At 41.4% G+C, this 18,621-nt stretch overlaps 1 protein-coding gene across 3 annotated transcripts in view; it reads right to left on the reverse strand.

The window, feature by feature from the left end:
- Positions 1-16,905, reverse strand: part of LOC115061446 (calcium-binding mitochondrial carrier protein Aralar1) — an 18,277-nt gene extending 1,372 nt beyond the window's left edge. Inside the window, exons 1-15 of one of the 3 annotated variants that reach the window (XM_029529761.1) lie at positions 16,821-16,905; positions 16,276-16,329; positions 14,240-14,382; positions 12,782-12,897; positions 11,847-11,986; positions 10,159-10,305; positions 9,812-9,950; positions 8,880-8,973; positions 7,840-7,924; positions 6,546-6,627; positions 5,735-5,893; positions 4,726-4,778; positions 4,441-4,521; positions 2,176-2,316; positions 19-157 (exon numbers count right to left, since the gene is read on the reverse strand). In XM_029529761.1, coding sequence (XP_029385621.1) covers positions 19-157; positions 2,176-2,316; positions 4,441-4,521; positions 4,726-4,778; positions 5,735-5,893; positions 6,546-6,627; positions 7,840-7,924; positions 8,880-8,973; positions 9,812-9,950; positions 10,159-10,305; positions 11,847-11,986; positions 12,782-12,897; positions 14,240-14,382; positions 16,276-16,329; positions 16,821-16,832 — 1,585 coding nt within the window. In that variant the 5' untranslated portion in view covers positions 16,833-16,905. Of the gene's footprint in view, positions 1-18; positions 158-2,175; positions 2,317-4,440; positions 4,522-4,725; positions 4,779-5,734; positions 5,894-6,545; positions 6,628-7,836; positions 7,925-8,879; positions 8,974-9,811; positions 9,951-10,158; positions 10,306-11,846; positions 11,987-12,781; positions 12,898-14,239; positions 14,383-16,275; positions 16,330-16,544; positions 16,686-16,820 lie in introns of those variants that run through there. The other 2 variants (XM_029529762.1, XM_029529760.1) reach the window with 2 other exon arrangements.
- Positions 16,906-18,621: the final 1,716 nt, after the last annotated feature.

Genomic DNA, 18,621 nt, shown 5'->3' on the forward strand with positions numbered 1-18,621 from the left:
CTCCCAGATGTTTGTTACCTGCAATAGCTCCAGCAGTGAGCAGCTGCAGCGCCCCAAGCCTTCCTTCCTCATCTGCCAGCTTCCCTTTGGTGTGGGCATAAACAGGGAAGTAGATGGCAGAGAAGGGGATGTCACGCAAGAAACAAGCTTTGGCTCCCTGAAAAAGAAGAAAAAGAAAAGATCATTTAAAAAGCGCTTTCAGGAGGACAGAGGCAGTGGTTGAAGCCTGGGAGCTGTCATGTTCGACCTATGGTGTTGACGGTGAAGCCAAAGAGCCCCGGGCAGAGCTGCAGCCTCCTGAGAGAAATCCATCTTTCTATCTCTATCTCTCTCTCTCTCTCACACACACACACACACACACACACACACACACACACACACACACACTTACCATGTACCACCATGAACCCGTGTGCTGGCTGCCTCTAAGAGGAAGTCAGCAATTTTTTTAACAAGCCGCACACTGTCTGCTACTCATTAAAATATGGAGTATGAACATGTGACTCAAGATGTAAGTAAACCCACAAGGATCTGGAAAGGAGCAGTAGCAAAGCATAATCCCTCACTAATTTGCTGTTGGTTGTTGGCCACGGTTACTTTTGCATGTTGAACACTGTTTTGGAAAATTGCAAACAGTCAGCAAAAGCGCTGTTTGATGTTCACATTTCCGATGCTGATCTCCATTAGGTCTGTGTATACATACATGAGTTTGTTCAACTTCAGTAGTATTCTTCTCTGTGCTGTTGGCTGGAAAAAAAAGAGACTCCGATCCTGTTACTCCAAAGTGGCTGAAATTAACTTTAACATTTCGCAAGTACGGGATTTTACAAGTATTTTAATTTATCTGACTTTAGTTTTCGCTGTCACTACCTTTAAAATATCTTTCATCTTCAGCTGCAGTGATTTCTTATTTTGTATATGACAATTTCACATAAGGTAAATTAAGAAATTGCATGAAACTTGATTGTTTATAAAATTAAGTTTAGTGACAGCACTAAAATGTTAATAATGCATTAATAACAATTAACAAAACTGGCAATTATAATGCATTATGAGTACTTTCAATACTTAAGTAAAGTTAGGCTGATAACGTGTGTAGTTCCTCGATGGCACATTGTGGACAGAGTCCTTTTACTGTTAATACTAACATTTTTTTTTTGTTACACGGAACAGAAGTTTAAAAGATTAAACAGCAAGTAATTTTTCTAATTCTCTGAAATTCTCTGGTTTCATTTTGTTTGCATTTCTTTATGTAATGTGAAAATAAACTGAATATCTGGGTTTTGGACTTCTGTTTGGACAAAGCCAGACATCTCAAGTTTGAAGTTCTTTAAAGATTCAGAAAATTTTGACTTCTCATTTTACCCAGTTTTATGGACCAAACAATTATTTCAGACAATAGATGAGTGGAGTAGCAGTGTAGAATTTTCCAAAAGCCACAAATAGTAGAATTTTTTATTTTTATTTATATATATATATTTTTTTTTTTTTCACCAAGAGAATGTTCTGAGTGTATTATCATGTTTTGACAGTTTTTCTTTAATTTGTATATGTGCCAATGTTATATCATGATATTCTGATTTCTTCTTCACTCTGTTCTGATCTTTTTCACTTCACCTGTAAAAATCTTTTTTTGTGTGTGTTTCTTTCTCTTTTTTGAGATTCATTTTCTGGTGCTTTTTTTGAAAGGGGAACTTAAAGAGTGACATGAGTTAGGAGAAAGAGTACCTGGCATTAATCGAACCTATATAGTAACATACCTACTACAGCCCCCGTCATTTTTCTTTCTGATTTGTGCTTCTGTTCTTTATAATGTGCATGTGTTCAGCTTTCAACTGATGACACATGTCACAGTTGACATAAACACCAGTTAGCGCGTTTTTTCCCCCCAAACAAGGTTTTTGCTGGAATGTTGATGTTTACACATCTTAGCTATGAGTGCACCAATTTACGTTTTTTTTTTTTTTTTAAGTCTGCACCTCACTGTAATGGGTTTGTATTTTGTTATGAAATCTTCTTCCACCAACTTTGTTACATATACGTTAAAGTGAACAATAAATAAACTCCGCATGTTGTTGATTTTGTATCTCGGTAACATCGGAGCGTCTTTCACTGCCCTTGTGTGACCCGGGCTGATGCTGCAGACATCATGGTGCTGCAGAGGTGCTGACCCACCTTGTAGAGGCCAAAGAAGCCCAGGTCTCTCACAACACTCAGGGCACTGACCCTGGGCCCTGTGGTGATCTCTCCAGCCACCTGCAGACGGATCTTAACAATCTCCAGAGGATTGGTGAAAATCACCTGGGAACCTCCAGCCTGCAGGATAAAAGCAGGAAAACGATACAGATGATGAGGTTTCTATATACAGATTTAGCCTTCTGAGTGGATTTTCTCAATGCAAATCTGAGGGGTGAACTCGGGGTGAAAATGGTAATGATGTATAAGCATTTCTCCAAAGTAGGAATTTTCAAATTATTTCCATAAACTTAGGATGAAAAGGCACATTTTTTCCATTTCATCTGATTTTGTCAGCGAATGGCCTTGACAGGAGGAGGAAAAAGCAGGCATTGATAGAAGAACAACAGGGTCAGGGCAGAGCAGGCGGAGTGTGAGGGGAAGCCCTGGCTCATGGTTGGGAAGCTCTGACCCTGGCACCAGCCCTCTGCCCCTTTGCCTCCCCCGAGGCATCTCCTGTGGCTGGGTAAGCGGCCCAGCCTGGCCTCGCCCCGCACACTTCCCCAATTCACCCCCATTCCCAGGGGAGAGCACTGAATCACCCGGACGGCTCGCTGTCCTGGCAGGCAATGCCCTAAAGGCACCGAACCCTCTGACTCAGGCACATTTATCACCCTCCCCAAATCTAATCAGGCCCCAGGATGGCTGCTGGTGACATTCAGGGCAGGGGTCTTATCTGTAAACATCCGAGCAAAGGTCTACAAAGTGCTCTAGCACATTTAGTCATTTTCAAAGTGGATGAGGAATATCCGCTGCTCTGGAGATGGATGCACTCATCCCCTTTTATCTTCTACGGCTCTCTCCTCTCATGGGAGCGATCATTCAACAAGCCATTCCCATCAGATGGATCAGACTATAAACTTTCATAAAAAAACGAAAATTTTAAAATAGACATCTGATACTAAGGATGAATGAATGATCAAGATAGCGACAGGAAATATTCTCATTGGTTAAAAGTGTGTAAAGGAAACATGTTTGGTGTCCTGTGTGGAGACCTGAACTGTGACCACGCCTCAGATATGTAACGCGTTGTCAGACTCAATCATACTGAGCTAGACCCCGCTTCATCCAAGACCCTCCAGGGCCTCTTCCTCCAATTACACCCTGACAGGGGTCATGACCCCGCAGACCCTGCTCCTCTGTGAGCAACCTGCGGGCTCTGCTCCGCGGCCGGCCTGGGTTCTTTCACCACAGCCAGTGGAAAGGCAGAGTGGAAGAAATCTATCTTTAATCCACTGCAATCAGAAAAAATTATGGGCCAAAATATAAAAAGACGCAGGGATTCAGGACCTAAATTTAACTTTTTGGATTTCAGGCAAAGCATGCACAAGGCCGGTAGATGAGTTGAACTCAGAATACAGTAAAAATAAATCTCCCTGACACACTTCATAAATAATCATGATTACTCGTGAGAATTTTAAATGAGAACCACATGTTTATAAACTGACTCAGGTGAAATTCAAATAAAACCAAAATTTGAAATAAATTATCACAATTACTCAAAGCCAATTTATGAATTCCCCATAATTATGAATGAACAATTCAAAAGTTCCGAATGGCTTCTTCCAAAACACTAAATTAACTTTACTTACAGACTGCTTTAGAGATTATGATGTTTATCAAATATGATTCTAATTACAGATTAATGTATCTCAACCATCTACATTAGTAAAGTCCCACTTATGCATGGATTCATGTCATGCTCTATTTTTATACTGTAGAATTGGATCTGAATTCTTTCATCACTGTAGAGAGTCAGTGGCTTTTTTCAGCTAAGAAAATGTTTAGCGGTTCCTGAAACATTTATAATGTTAACGTTTAATAACATTTCACATCCAAACCACTTGATAAATGGGTGTGTGTTGGCAAAACTATCGAAAATCCTTTGATGTAATTTGGATTTCTCTTCTATTGCCTAGTTAACTGCAATACTAATCCAAGCAATAAGTAAATGAGCAAGTTGGTTAGACACCAAAATGTCAAGGATGTCGCACTTACTCTAAGTGGTAAAAACCCATTGCAGGTATATTTTAGTGAACTACGTCATGACAAACTGTATGATGTGGCAACAAAGAAGAAACTAAATAATGCGATTTGCGTCCTGTCATTAATTGCTTTCAAACATATAAATGCGCTGTTCCTTCACTTCCTTTTGAGTTCATCTTCAATTGATAGAATTTCACGGATCACAAAAGTAATGCTTACACATCCACCAGCAAGAATCTCTGCAGGTAGAGGGATGGTATCATCTTCTGTGGTGAACTTGTCTCTGATAAAATCATTCACCTGAAAAAAAAAAAGGGGAACAAAAAGGCAGATGAGGCACAATCTCTGTCTTGATAGCAGGGGCATTAATGTTAACTTGTGGTTGCAGTCACATCTTGATTGCGAAGATGCGTTTCTTCTGTGCTCTATGCATGTTTTTCATTCGCAGTGAATCGCTCAGAGCAACTTTTCCAACACTCTAGGCAACATAGTGGAATGACTTGCCGTGAGTTTGATAGCTTTCTCTGGGGCAACACCAATGAGCTGCGGGAGGAGACCTGCAAAATATTATTCATAGATACCATTAGTATACCTGACAGAGAGGCAGAGACAACGTCTAGGCTTGAAATTAATGCACATTTTTTATCTGTATGAATTCAGCCACTGACAGCTAGAACAATATAAGCTGCAGGGTTCTAGTGTGTGTAAAACAAACCCATAAATATTTACAGATGTGGCAGATACATCTGATGCACCAAAACACAAAGGTCCCATTGAAATAGAACAAAAGTCCAAAAAATATGACACTGTCATTGCATATGGGATCAACATTGTTAAGGCTTGATCCCACTGTTGGTGGGGAACAGAGAGAGCTGTGTGGCCACGGACAAGATCGAGCGGGGCGGGGGGGCTGAGTGCTACAGTGGCGATAACCGCCATACTGTTTCACCGTCTGTCCTTCATCAAGCCAGATAAACTTCTGAAGGGGCTGCTGAGTGACTGCTGCTGGTATGCAGCCAGAAAACAGCCGAGCGTGTCTGTCTCTAAGTCAATCACCCTCTTATCATGTGTAAGAGGGGGGGTGGGGGGCAGATCTGAGCAACAAAGAGCTGCAGTAGTTGAGGTAGCAGTAGATGGCAGTCTTGACTTCCTTCGTATGAACAGCCGGAGGGTAGGGGTGTTGGATATCACAAGCCCTCAGCACCACTATCACCACCCGGGCAGAAGCAGATCAGACGCTGCTACTACATGAATTCTGCTGGTCATTTTCCTCTGGGAGCTTTCCCTGGGATTGAGATAATGAAAACACAACCCCTGGGTGTTGCTTTGTTCACTGCTGAACAAGGAGGGCAAAGGTTTCCAGCATCAATTAGCACACCATGCTGTTGATATTAGCATACTGACAAATCTGGGTGCCTTCCCCTCAGATGGTTTGTTTTGCGAGACACCCACATGTTGACCTTCCCACCAATTAACAGTTATTATTGTATTGAAGAAATTTGTGAAGGATTACCTCTGTAGAAGCCGAAGAAGCCCTCATAACGCAGCACTTTCTTTGCACAGTCGAAGCTGCTCTTATACATCAGCTCCCCTACGAAGGAGCCTGTGGAGCGCTGGTTCTGCATACGCGTCTTCACCAGGTCGATGGGGTACACAGCTGTGGCACCAGTGGCTACAGAACACACACAAATTTGTCAGTTAACTATTTGTCACAACTATCATTGTTTCAACTTGACAAAAAACATACAAATTACATATAAATGTGATGCCACAAGCTTCTCCAGTTATTTTTATGTCATGTTTTATATCAATTATGTTAATAAAATAGAGAAAACTGAGAAATGTCAACGAAAGCCCAAAGTCATCTTCTCATATTCCTTGTAAAATCAGCCCAAAACCAAAGTTTACTGCCACACACAAAGAAAGGCAGATTATTCTTACATGGGAATTGATAAGTTTTTGTGTTTGGCGAGAGCACACACCCACCCACACACACACACACACACACACACACACTCAGAGTCAGAGGGTGTTCCCGTCTGAGGGGCAGTCATGTCAGGGCTTCCTTGTATCCGTTCCTTCCAGTGTAATTAGGCAGAGATTCCAGAGAGTGCGGTTCCGGAAGATTTGTGTCATTCCAAAGCTCCGACTCCAACGACAGCCTGGAGCCACCGATGGCACGGCAGCACAATGCCGGAGCCTCATATCACTGCCCCTTTCCGCAGAAGCACAATGACCGGCCCCGGGGCCTAGGAGCGCCAGTCTGGCCGGCTAAAGTTACCCCTCCGGCTGGCTGGGGGCTCCGCGGCAGACATGTCACTCACCTCCAGCGATTGAGCCCAGAGTAAACCTGTAGGCAGACTCTGCAGCCTGGAGCCAGATGGGCCGAGACGCTTCATGTCCGTGCTGTATGGAAGAAAGAGACACCAGTGGTCAAATTAATCTGAAGAAAGACGGGGGGGATCAGAACACTAACCGAGAATCGGCCGGCTATTAAACTATAGTGAACCAGATACATTGTGGAAAGAAAAATGCTATAGTGTGTTCATGGAGGAAGCCGATGGAATGTGGACATGTCATATATAGTTTGGTTCATTCAGTATTAAATGTCACAGACAGACCAGCTCTGATACAGTAAATGACCATGTGAACATGCAGCTGAGTTTTCCACACATGCTCACAAGGTTAAAGGTTAAAGGTCTTCATTTATTTTTGCAACAAAGTATGAATTTTCTCTTATCCACTTGATCTCTAAATCGATCTTTGATGTTTTCTTGTCACTTTGGTGCAGGGAAACAGATTAGCCCCACAACCCTTTTTTGGTTACAGATAAGTATCTACAGGAATACTGCGCAGTCAGAGTGAGATTCTGTTAAAATATGTGTGCGTTCAGGTTGATGTGGTGAGTAACTTCTCCCAGACCAGATGAGAAGGGAGCAGAGCAGATCACTGTTTTCCACTTCCCAGATGCTTCCACCATGGGTTGCATGCTAACAAGATTGAGGTCTTGATCAAAGGGTTTAAACAATTAGCCTACTTCCACTCAAGGGCAGGCCTGAGAATTGCAGCCCCTAGCCTCACAGGAATCAAATTCCAGACCTCTGAGCATGAGTCCCAGGAGCATGAGTGGCCTAAAATCTCTGACCAAAGCGTGAGATAGAGCCCTGTTATCCTGCAGAGGCAGGAACTATTTTGTGCTCCCACATCCACCTTGATTCCTACTCTCCTTCTGCCATTAGCAGACTTTGCTAAAGGCTCCTAAAACTCCTCAAGACTCACACTGATAAAAGCCTCTTATTAGCTTCTCAGATGTGTAATTGTGGCTGATACATATGTGCTCCTATACTGAATAAAATGGGGAGAGCCTTTCATGGGGAGGTGCAACGCAACAATCCATTCCCCTTCTATAGCTATAATTGGTGTACTTTTATCTGCGAGTTTAAGTCAGTACTTCACAAGGGAAGAAAAACATGGGCACTCTGCTAATTCAGTGGCTTAACATTCTTTTTTTTTTTTTTTTTTTGCTCCTTTCTGAGAAGGAAGCAAAGGGAGAAGAGGAAAAGACTTTGATAAAAGGCACAAGGATGTGAAGTGTATTAGAGGAGTCAATCAGGCTACCTGTCTCTGGGCCTCTGCTAGGTGGTAAGGCATGGCTCCTTCCTCCAGTGGGGCTATCCTCTCAATGTCTGTAAGGTTCAGCCGCCTAACACACAGCAGGGGAGGGAGGGAGGGAGTTAGGCCAGGAAAAAGCGGAGAGCCCTGCATCTACTGTGAGTGGTATCCAATGATGTAAGATTTTCCACAGACCTTTTACTGGCTTATAACTTGAAGTTACAGCAACTTTAATTTAAGCGTATATAAACCACAGACAAACAAAGCTGGATGAGTGCCAATGGCCCCAATGAGTAAATGAAAGCTTGCTCTGTGTTTGAGACTCAAATATTCCCCACTGGCCTGACGCTTCATAAAGTCTGTCTTCATGTTTTATGTTTGTCTTGTAAATCAGCCACTGGAGCAACTGTTGTTAAACCGAATGAGCAATAACTGTATCTTTACAGCCCATAAACAGACCTGTAACATACTTCTTCCATTCATGGTGGAATAAAAAAAAAAAACAACAACAACAGCCCAGTTTTGTGTAAATGTTTTGAATACACTATTGAATTAGGGGAACAGCAGCAGAACCTACACAAGTGACTAAATCGATGGAAAAAGTAAACCCGACTGTTTAGAAATTCATTTCTTTGTGTAGAAGTTTTTAAACTGGCCTTAGCCCACATACAAGTCATTTGTTTTTCAGAACAATCACAAGCTGCCAGGAACCCAAATACAGTTTGACAAAATGACAAAAACTGACAAACATTTTTGTTTTAATAGATCAAAAAAATATTATTGGCTGGAAAAACGATTTCTTGTTTTTAATACACGTAATTACAGAAGGAAAAATCTAATTTGGCCTATTTTGTGAAATTTGAATGCAGCTTTGTCCCTGAAATTCTTTATACAGTGTAGTCTAGAAGTTGTTGAAGGCCAGCAGCAGCAATCGGTTCATCTTTTTTCTACATGATATTAATTTCAAATGTTCCTGTAGGTAAAATATGTTTGCTGAAGCACAGACAGGCTCCACAGTGTAAAACCAGGGAAAGTCTGAGTCTTACCCAGAGTGTGAGTGAAGACCAGAGAGCTGGTACAGGATGTCAATCTCCATTGGAGTGATTTGACCAAACTTATTGGCAGCACGAACAAACTCCTCTACAATACAGCAAAGAGAAGAACAGGACTTCAGCCACTGTAAGGTCAAACTGAAGACAGAGGTTGGCTTCATAGGTAGGAATGTACGACTGGTATTAGATAGTATTTGCAAATACAGTTTCTTGCTTGTCTTGTTGATATTATGTCTTTGTAATCAGTACAGTTCTGTAATGTGCTTTACCTCCGTGCCCTGCAGTACATCTTGTGTAATTCGTCATGCGCGCCACATATTCAGTTTATATTCAGTTCTGTTGAGAAGCCCGCTTACCATCAGGCGGCCTTTCTCAAAGTAAACTGACAAGTTATTGAAGGGAGGAAAAGAGTCGCTTATTCACTTCGCCCACAAAGACTTTCGTGTCCGGTCCAACCTTTGGTTAGAAGCTTTTGTCTCTCATCTGAATTAGCGTAATGATATAATTTTCTGTGACTGACAGCTCATTTGGATAATTGCTCCATACAATTCCATCAGACATGTTTTACAATACAAACTTATTATTTGCAAATACTATTTGTCCGCAGTCTTAGCTTTACAGGGAGAAAACACTATGGATAGAAAATAAAGAAAGAGTCTACAGCTTGAATCTCTATGGAAAATACAATTAGGAGCAGATGTGACTGACAGTGCAGCTATCAGTTACAGGTTACAGGGTGAGCTCATTACTGGATTATAAATGTTCATTTACCTTTGTAATTTAGTGCTAGAGTAAATGTTCCCTGTGTGTTCACTCACACCACTCTGTCAAGAAAGTTAAAATGTGATCGCACAGCTACACATTAAAATACCCACATGACAATTTCTATGATGTCAGAAGGACCCTCTCCAGTGTCTCAGGTGTACCTTTGGTAACAAGTGTGTCTCTCTGTGTGCTGGCAAGGGTGCTGTAAACCTTGCGAACTAGCTCCATGTTGTTGAGAAGGGCGTTGAAGGCATTGAAGTAGGAGAAGCTCACCATGTGGGAGGTTGTGCCTCCTGCAGCCTAAAAAAAAGACAATAACATCTCATCAATTAGTGACTCGACCTGAACTGTAGGGCATGAGATTATTTGGATGTATTTTTTTATCTTCCCAAAGGACAGCAGTTCTTTGGAAAATACATTATTAAGACTGCTACCCAAGTACAGCAGCTGAATCTTGATCTTTTGTGCTTTTAAATATTTAACAGCTAGGATTTTTTCTGCAACTTACTGAAACAAGATTCTCCTCTACAAATGGAGTCAGCATGTGGTGCCTGATCGTGGCCATGATATCACTGAAATCCATGGCGGTGATGGTGCCACTTTTGTTCTTGTCTTTTTGTGCAAAAGCCTGGCGTGCGTGCTCCAACTGCAGCTCCTGCAGTTACACAACACAGGAAAGGAAAAAAAAAAAAAAAAAAACAACAACAACAACAACACACGCACGCACACACACACACAAACTGTTAGCTGGCAAAAGAATAAAAAAGTTTGCTCCTGTGACGAGGAGCATCGCATTACAAGTGAGAGGTGTAACAAATCTCAGGAAGAGAGAATAATGTCATCGTTGGAGAGAAGTGAAACTCATCAGATGTGACAGTGTCAGACACTGGCTTTTCTAATCACCACTGCCTCTCAGGAGACTAATTGAAAACATGTCCTGAGAAGTCTGAGCCCCGAGCCGAACCAAGCAGCTGGTGAGACAGTCGGCAGGTGTGTCCACAGGAAGATGATTCAATATGACAAGCACACAATCAGGAGAGGATGCAGAGGAAGGCTGACCCCAGGTCAGTGTCTGCTGTTAGGGCTTATCGCATATAACCAACGGATCACAGATCAATGTGACTGTAATATTCAGCTGTTACTTCATCTTTACCCTGGTTCTGATAAACTAATAAGTAAACTGTTGCTGGAGATTAATTCTCAAAAGGTTGTTGATTATATTGTTAAAAACCTCTGACGATATGCTGTCGTCTCACAGCACATCATACTTAGCAAGCTTAAAAATATTCTGCTTTATATGCCTTGACTGAAGTTTCAAGTCCAGCCAGATGCTGCAACAACCACAAGGTGGCAGAACCAAGACTGTTTATAACTCAAGTCCATATCGAAGTGTGCTACTTCGTAGTTTAATCAAAACTCAGTCAGAAGAAATGAAATGTGCTTGGATCTGACAGAAAAACAAGGCAATAACAATGGTGGAGTTAAATTAAATCCCAAAGACAAAAGGGTCTTTGGTGTAGCAGTGGGAAGCCCGAGTCAAGTATGATGAACCACAAACTGCTCTGAGTGATCCCACACTGCAGTGGAGCCACAGCCACAGGTCTAATTCTTGGACCACCCAGTTTCTGCCTAAGACCACAGCCCTCCACTCCAAACAGGGTATTGCTCTGTACTGCTGCTGCAGAACTCTTATTGATATACAGGCAGCGACCAATAAAGCAAAACAAGAACATTAAGTGTCTCAGTGAGACACTGAGCTACCGCAAACCACCTCAGCAACCCCAGGAGATGCAGCAGTCAGAACGCTACATCCAACCACAACGCCACCATTTGAGCTGATCATATAGAGCATTTAGTCAACTTCACCTCATTGCCACTAAGTAGGATAATGAAAGTGTCCCCACAGTATGAATGATTTTACATTTAGATACTACATACTTTCTGTAATTATTATGTGTTGGTGGTATGTTTTGTTGCGTATCATGTTTTGTTTACATGAAGAGGTGCCTAAATATAAAAGGTATACGAGTCAGTCTTTGGTAAACTGCGCTAACCAACCGCAACACGTTCACCATAAAGACTTGGGACTGACTGCTATATCTTCTCCTTCCATCTGTTCTGGGTGAGAAAAAAAAACTAATAAGCTCATTTACTAAACGCAGGACTGGTGCTTTTTCTGTGACACAAAACGTATACCTGCAAAAACTGGGTGAACTCGGTATAGCTGAGATTCTTGTTTCTTTCATGGCCGAAGTGTAGCCTGATGAACTCACAGTCCCAGTTGAAGGGAATGTGGTGATGAACTGTGGTCTGGCTGAAGATGTCACGTACATTCTCTGGAAGAGAGGCATGAGTGAGCAATATCAAGGGACAGAGGGAAAAACATGCAAGATGCACACTGCAAGGTCCGTCTCACATCCTCATTCCATTTGTCGAGAACCTCATTAAAGTAGAGGAAAGAGTCCATTTGGACTGTGCAGCTGAATGGGCTGTTTGACAGTCCTTTGCCTTTTACATTCTGACGGTTTTGAGTCCATCCAGGAAATTTTCTCTATAAGCACTACTCTCAATTTCAGTCACCTTTATGGAGGCCCATTGCACAGAAGAAAGCATAGTTGCAGCTCCTTTGTATGACTCTGCATCTCTTGATTTATGACATGCTGGATTCATTTCTCTTCTTGTCAGATGGAGCTGTTTATAATGTGATGTTCCACACAGCTGACTTGCTGCCTTGCCTTGGGATAAGGCTTTAAAAATACAAGCTCCTGGCATATACAATAGTTTGTAGGCTCCAAAAGGGCAAGAAAAAAAAATGTGGCTGCTACATTTATTGACAACATGCTTTTAGTAATAATAGTACATGTTACAGTATGTCACACTCACCTTGAACACTCTGTCTTACAGGCATTTTTTTTATATTCCTATCATCATTTCTATTACTGTTCCATTCATTGAAATGAAAAGAAGAAGCATCTTTATACTTTGCATTATCCATGATGTCAACACGTTTAGTCAGACAGATGTGTAACAATATTACAACTACACTCTGCAACATCATGCCTAGTCTCCCGTAGTTAAGATGGAATTTGACGCCCATACCAGCATGCTGAGATTAAGCACCATGTACATACCAAATGAGATATTCCCTGTGCCAGTCTTGTCAAAGAACTGAAAGGCAACTATGAACAGAGCATCCGGGGCACATAGTACTGATTCAAAGGCCAGAAACTCCTGGAATGAGATCAGTCTGTTTGGGCAAGAAAGAAAAAGGGCTTTCTCAACATATATGTTCTGTTTTACAAAATTATAAAAGCAATAACATCACAATCTGACCTGCCAGTTGAATTGACATGAAGAATGAGAATATACAAGATGATTTTCAGAGCAGTGAGGTAACGCTAAATCATTTTTTTAGCTGCCGTTCAAGGTTCACCCTTGCCATTGGAAACAGCAGTTAATAGCTGTTCTGCAGCTTTTTGATCATATCCCATGACCTTCGTCATTAAATAGACTTTTTGCTGCAGTAATGGAATTTTTTGAACTTTTCATTTCCATTTTTTTCAGAGGATGTTTCATCCATCCAAAGTAGCTTTTTATATATTATGATTTTATTTTTATATGATTTTATTATCTTATAATCACGTCATTAATTAACAGTCAACTTTGAAGGTCACGTTTAAACCAACAAAGAAAGGTGTGCAAGACACATTCACAGGTGTAACTGCTGTATTATAAGGGGAGTGTATCTGCACCTGTGATCGGGTAATTCAGATATATTTTAGCTTATCTTATCAGTGGATTTTTAAATGAAAAATGTGCAGTGTGCAGTGAAGACAGCTATTCACTGCACACTGTGAGTGTTATTCATTAACGGACCTATTGGCACCTGCTACACATGATTTTGCACTACTCCCGCTGAATCTACAGAATTTTCAATGTGCAAATAAAACAGGCAAAAGAAAAACAATAATACAGAGGTATCAAATTGGCCTTACGGTTAATTGCTTTTGCTGCCTTTGTTGAATTGAAGGTACAGTAAGAACCTTGTGAAACAGGAGTGCATAGTTTGCTTCGTTGTAATTCAAACCTAAATGCTGTTGGAACTAAATGGATGGAAGTTCATGATTCCAGCAACAATTTCCAATTTTAGACAGTTCTAGTTACTTTATTGGCATAATAATGTTACAGGCACAGAACAAATAACAAGTTAACATAAGTATACACGAGCATTTTTAACACACCGTAACCCTCATGTAGCAGCTAATAAAGAATTGTTGTGCATGTCTGTCAGTTAATACTGACACGCGTGTTGTCTTTGTGTCATAACTGCCATTCATGTGCTATGATATTGTGCTGACAGTTTATAATCTACAGTTTCACTTGTAATTTGCATTGCTCTCAGGACAAGTTGAATAAGTGTACACAGCACAGAAATATTTTTTAATAAACAAAGCAACAATGGGATAAAAGCTACAACGTATGAAACATTTCTCTGGGAAATACAGACATGAACAAGAATAAAATGCAAAATTAACATATTGCAACATAACTCTAACGGAAACCTCACCAGCATCACTGCAGGCACTCACCCATCTTTAGTGGTGTCAGCCACTCCAGCTATCAGCTCCACAGTTTTGGGATTATGTTGAGGCTGTGTGTGCAGACCAAGGTAGTTCTGTACAAAGTCCCTGGGGGTCATGTAATGCTCTCCATCTTCCACCACACTGGCATACTGCAAAGGAAACACAGACGGAGCTGTAAACAATGCGGTTTCAATATGTATTCACATGCGAACTTAGATTCATTGGCTGTATTGAAAGAAAATAACGTGAGAGAATACAGTGAGAGCAGTAAACAACAAGGAAAAGGTGGCAATTGAACAAATATTAGTCCCTGTACAATGTCTCTTACTCTGTTCTTTTTGACTATAATATATTTGTGTTCACTTTTTAATACTAGGACATGGCCCTAAGCTTTTCGGCCCTACGTGGTATTTTTAATGTAGACAGTGCTATACTGCTGCATCCCATCATGCTAAAAAAGTGATAAAAAGCAGCAGTCTCTCTCAAATTGTTGCCATCCATTGACTTCAAGCAGGGCAGACAACCATATGAATCTGACTGTCAGATAAAAGAGATGCACAGTCACATTTAGAAAGCAATATATCTGACCCACATTACATACAATGATGCATATTGTTCAGGGAAGTACAAATCGTCCACGCTCACACATATTCTTACCTGAAAGCCGCTCAGTGAAACCTATTGGTTGCTGAAGAACTCCAGTGGAGCATCTCGTGGTTCAAGCTATTACTCAAGGACACCTCAGGAATGATTAAGTGGCTCTCTTTCAATTTCTGCACCCAAATTTATCCAACCTGCTGAGGTCTGAAATAGGACTTTCCAATCAGAAGCCCACTTATCTAAGCTTTAGGCCACCACTACTAAAAATGTGGGTGAACAACGTGGTTAAAAGTTTCTCAAATGCCGTATGTTGGTTATATCATACAATATAGTCACACATGGCTTGTCTAATGAAATAAAACGAAAACCCAGAAATCACACACCTCGGAGTCTCTGACAACTACAGACCACACGTCCTAACGCGGTACCGTGGTATAAATAGTACAGGAAAATCTCTATTGTGTAAGACCATACCCTTGGAAGTGTTGCTATGTGATTCCACATGCAACACAAGCATGGCTTTCGCCGTGTGCTAAACCTGAGATCCCAGTCAGGCTTTAAAACATAAGGTCATTTTTAGAGCTTGGTTGGATTTCAAGTTGGAACAGAGATAGCTCTGGAAACACAAGCGCCACATGAACTGGCAACAGAAAGGCCACACTTGTGGACCTAAGCCAAGCTCAGATAGACAGACCATGAGATAAACAGAGAAGGAGTGTGGGAGGAGACCTTCACACCAAGTGTTTTCAGGGCTACAACTCAATGCACTCTGGTGAATTAATGTTTTAAGTGAAAATATTAATTCCGAGCAATTTATTGCCACATTTCACCATCACATCATTGTGTATCCATTCACCCTCACAGTAGGCCTCAAGTAGTTCTTAATCAAATTATACAGGCAGTCAGAACGAGCTTCCAGTAATTAACTCTTCCACCTGAATATGCATCACAAATTACACAGCCCTCTTTTAGTGGAGTCAAGAGATATGTGTGTGCGTGTGTGTGTGTGTGTGTGGGAGTGTGTGCAAAGGGGGGGGCATAAGGTAAATGGTAGCTCACAGCCCCTATTTTCAGGTACAGGTTTACACTGAAAACAAGACCTTTCTAAACAGACTTGTTCACTCATTCCGCAGATTTGTTCTCTTTAAAAGGCAATGGATAGAGCCTGATGAGATATTCAGTGAAAAGCTGATGATCAAACGCACACACACACACACACACAGAGGTCAAAGGGGATGGTGGTGGTGTGGGGGGGGGGGTCTCTGTTGAAGCTGATCCAAAATTAGTCAAAGCATTTGTGTGACCTTTCCTGAACTATGTATCCCATAGGACAGCGCTCAGAAACTACCCCCTGACTGCTGAATGTTAGTGGCCTTCTTAATGTACACTGTCTGTATGGGTGTATTGGCATTCCAAATGTTTTTGCTTTCTCTCAGTCTTACCTTCAGAAAAATAGCCTTCAAGTCATGGGGGTCGCCTCTTTTTGTCGCTTGCACCTATAACACACAAGTTGAAATTAGCTATGAAGAAGATCACAGTCAGGACATCATGATTATGTTGACACTTCAGCAGGCTAAACGTTTAAGCAGTCTATCGATAAACATTAAGTCCAGGCTGTCACTGTTTGGCTTTGATTTTTGATTTGGGTTTTTTAACGCAGGCGGCTCAGCAGGATCGATCCCAGACGGCTGTGAAACGCCTCTGAAAATACCGGTGCTGCTGCAGTGATCCTCTCAGACAGCATCAGAAAACCAAGCCAAAAGTCTCTGAATGGCAAAGAAATCACAGCCGTCTGCAAGGCCGGCAGAGATGCAGAGGAGATGCAGGATTAAAATAAAGGCAGGCTCCGCCGAAATTTTAGACGTAAACATGTAAAAACCCACGCGTCCGCCCGGACGAGCTGCCCTCCGTATCCGACAGCAGCTCCATCTCAGCCCCTTTACAGCCTTTAAAATTAACAAGCGATAAGAAATATTGACGGAGTCACCTTGACCGCCATGCTGGGTGTGACGTCAGCTGGAGAGGAGCGGCGCAGGCGCTGGGCATCGGAGCGACAGCGGGCATGACAGGACGGACACCGACGTATATTTAGACAAGAATTGCCCTTTTCTGTCTGCTGAGGAGCAGTCCCGGGGTACGAGAAAAGTTGCTCAGCATTTCCTGCTTGGCTCAGGTCAGCCGAGGACACCGAGCACAGATCTGCCGGGATGCAGCCTGCACACAGTGCACACACACACACACTAACATATGGAGGAACACATGCAGTGTGATTTGCAGCAATACACTGGTGCACACAATGCACACACACACAGGGTTCACACTAACATATGGAGGAACACATGCAGTGTGATTTGCAGCAATACACTGGTGCACACAATGCACACACACACAGGGTTCACACTAACATATGGAGGAACACATGCAGTGTGATTTGCAGCAATGCACTGGTGCACACATGCAGTAACATGCAAAACAACAAATCATGTTTAATGTGAACTACAGCAAAATGTAAACGATGTGCTGTGTGTGAGAAACGAAGAGCTCTATTAGCTTTAGAAAACAATTTAATGTGTAAGACAGCAAGGACAGCAACTATTATTATTATTATTATGATCATTGACGAATATCATTTGTTTTTCAAAATACCAATGCGTCATTTCATGGAATAAATATGTGAACTTATGAGAAATTGATAAAAAGAAATTCATGAAAAGTTTATAAAAATCAAAAGTGATATCTGGGACAACAAAAACGTTTACTACAAACAAAAACATAAGGCATTACATTCAATCTACAGTGATGAGAGAAGATTGACTGCATCATTATTGGTCTAACTATAAGCCATACTTCTTATTACAGTTTTCATATGAGCCCTTCTGAGTAAATGTATTTTTTTTACTTATATTTGCTTCAAATGGTATAGGTGTACAGTACTACAAAATGCTACTTGTGAATGACTTCACATGGATGTGACAGCATGTCATTTTTGTGTTGACTGTCTCTCATTACAGATAAAACATTCATCTGGCAGACATTTTTGTCCAGATTTTCACAGATGTTCAGTGTCTTTCTCAAAGAGCTGCTGAGTATCAAACCACCAGCCATGTGATTAATGCCTACACTGCTCCATCACTGCATGTAACATTCAAGTTCAATTCAGACACGGACTCTGAAATGTCTTATTTAAAAAAAAAAAAAAAAAAAAAAGCAAGAAAATTTTCACATTGTGTTTTTTCCTTTTACCAGTGGCTCTTCACATTCCCTGCATTGCCAGAAAAAAAAAAAAAGTTTGAGCAACTGTTGTCAAGTTCAGAGATCAAGCAGCATGTTCAGCCTCCATGCAGACACAATTTGTTACCTAAGGATTGTAAAAGGTATGGTGTTTTTCAGGAAAGGGATAATCTAGTGCTGGCAGTGTAGTAGAGGTAAAATTACAGTGGCTTAAACTTGACTGGCTAGGTCATTCATTGGTGCACCTGGAGTACAGAATAGCTGAGGCTGGGATGATAGCACAGTACAGCACCACCAGGCTCAGGGGGATGTTCAGAGGGGATGTTCAAGTCCATTTCTTTTAATTTTATTGAGATATTCCTCTCGTCTAACCTTACCAGTTTCTGAGCAACATGTCTCTCTTTTCACTCACTAATATATCCAAATATGAGGTATCTTTAAATTTGTTTAATTTCACCATATCTAAAAAAATAGGTAATTGTAAAACATAGTAAATTACTGCTTTGACATAGCATAAAGTGACTATTACCAAGAGCTGTGCTCATCTTAGTACAGAA

This window comes from Echeneis naucrates, chromosome 21 (assembly GCF_900963305.1).
Source record: "Echeneis naucrates chromosome 21, fEcheNa1.1, whole genome shotgun sequence".
Lineage (NCBI taxonomy): Eukaryota > Metazoa > Chordata > Actinopteri > Carangiformes > Echeneidae > Echeneis > Echeneis naucrates.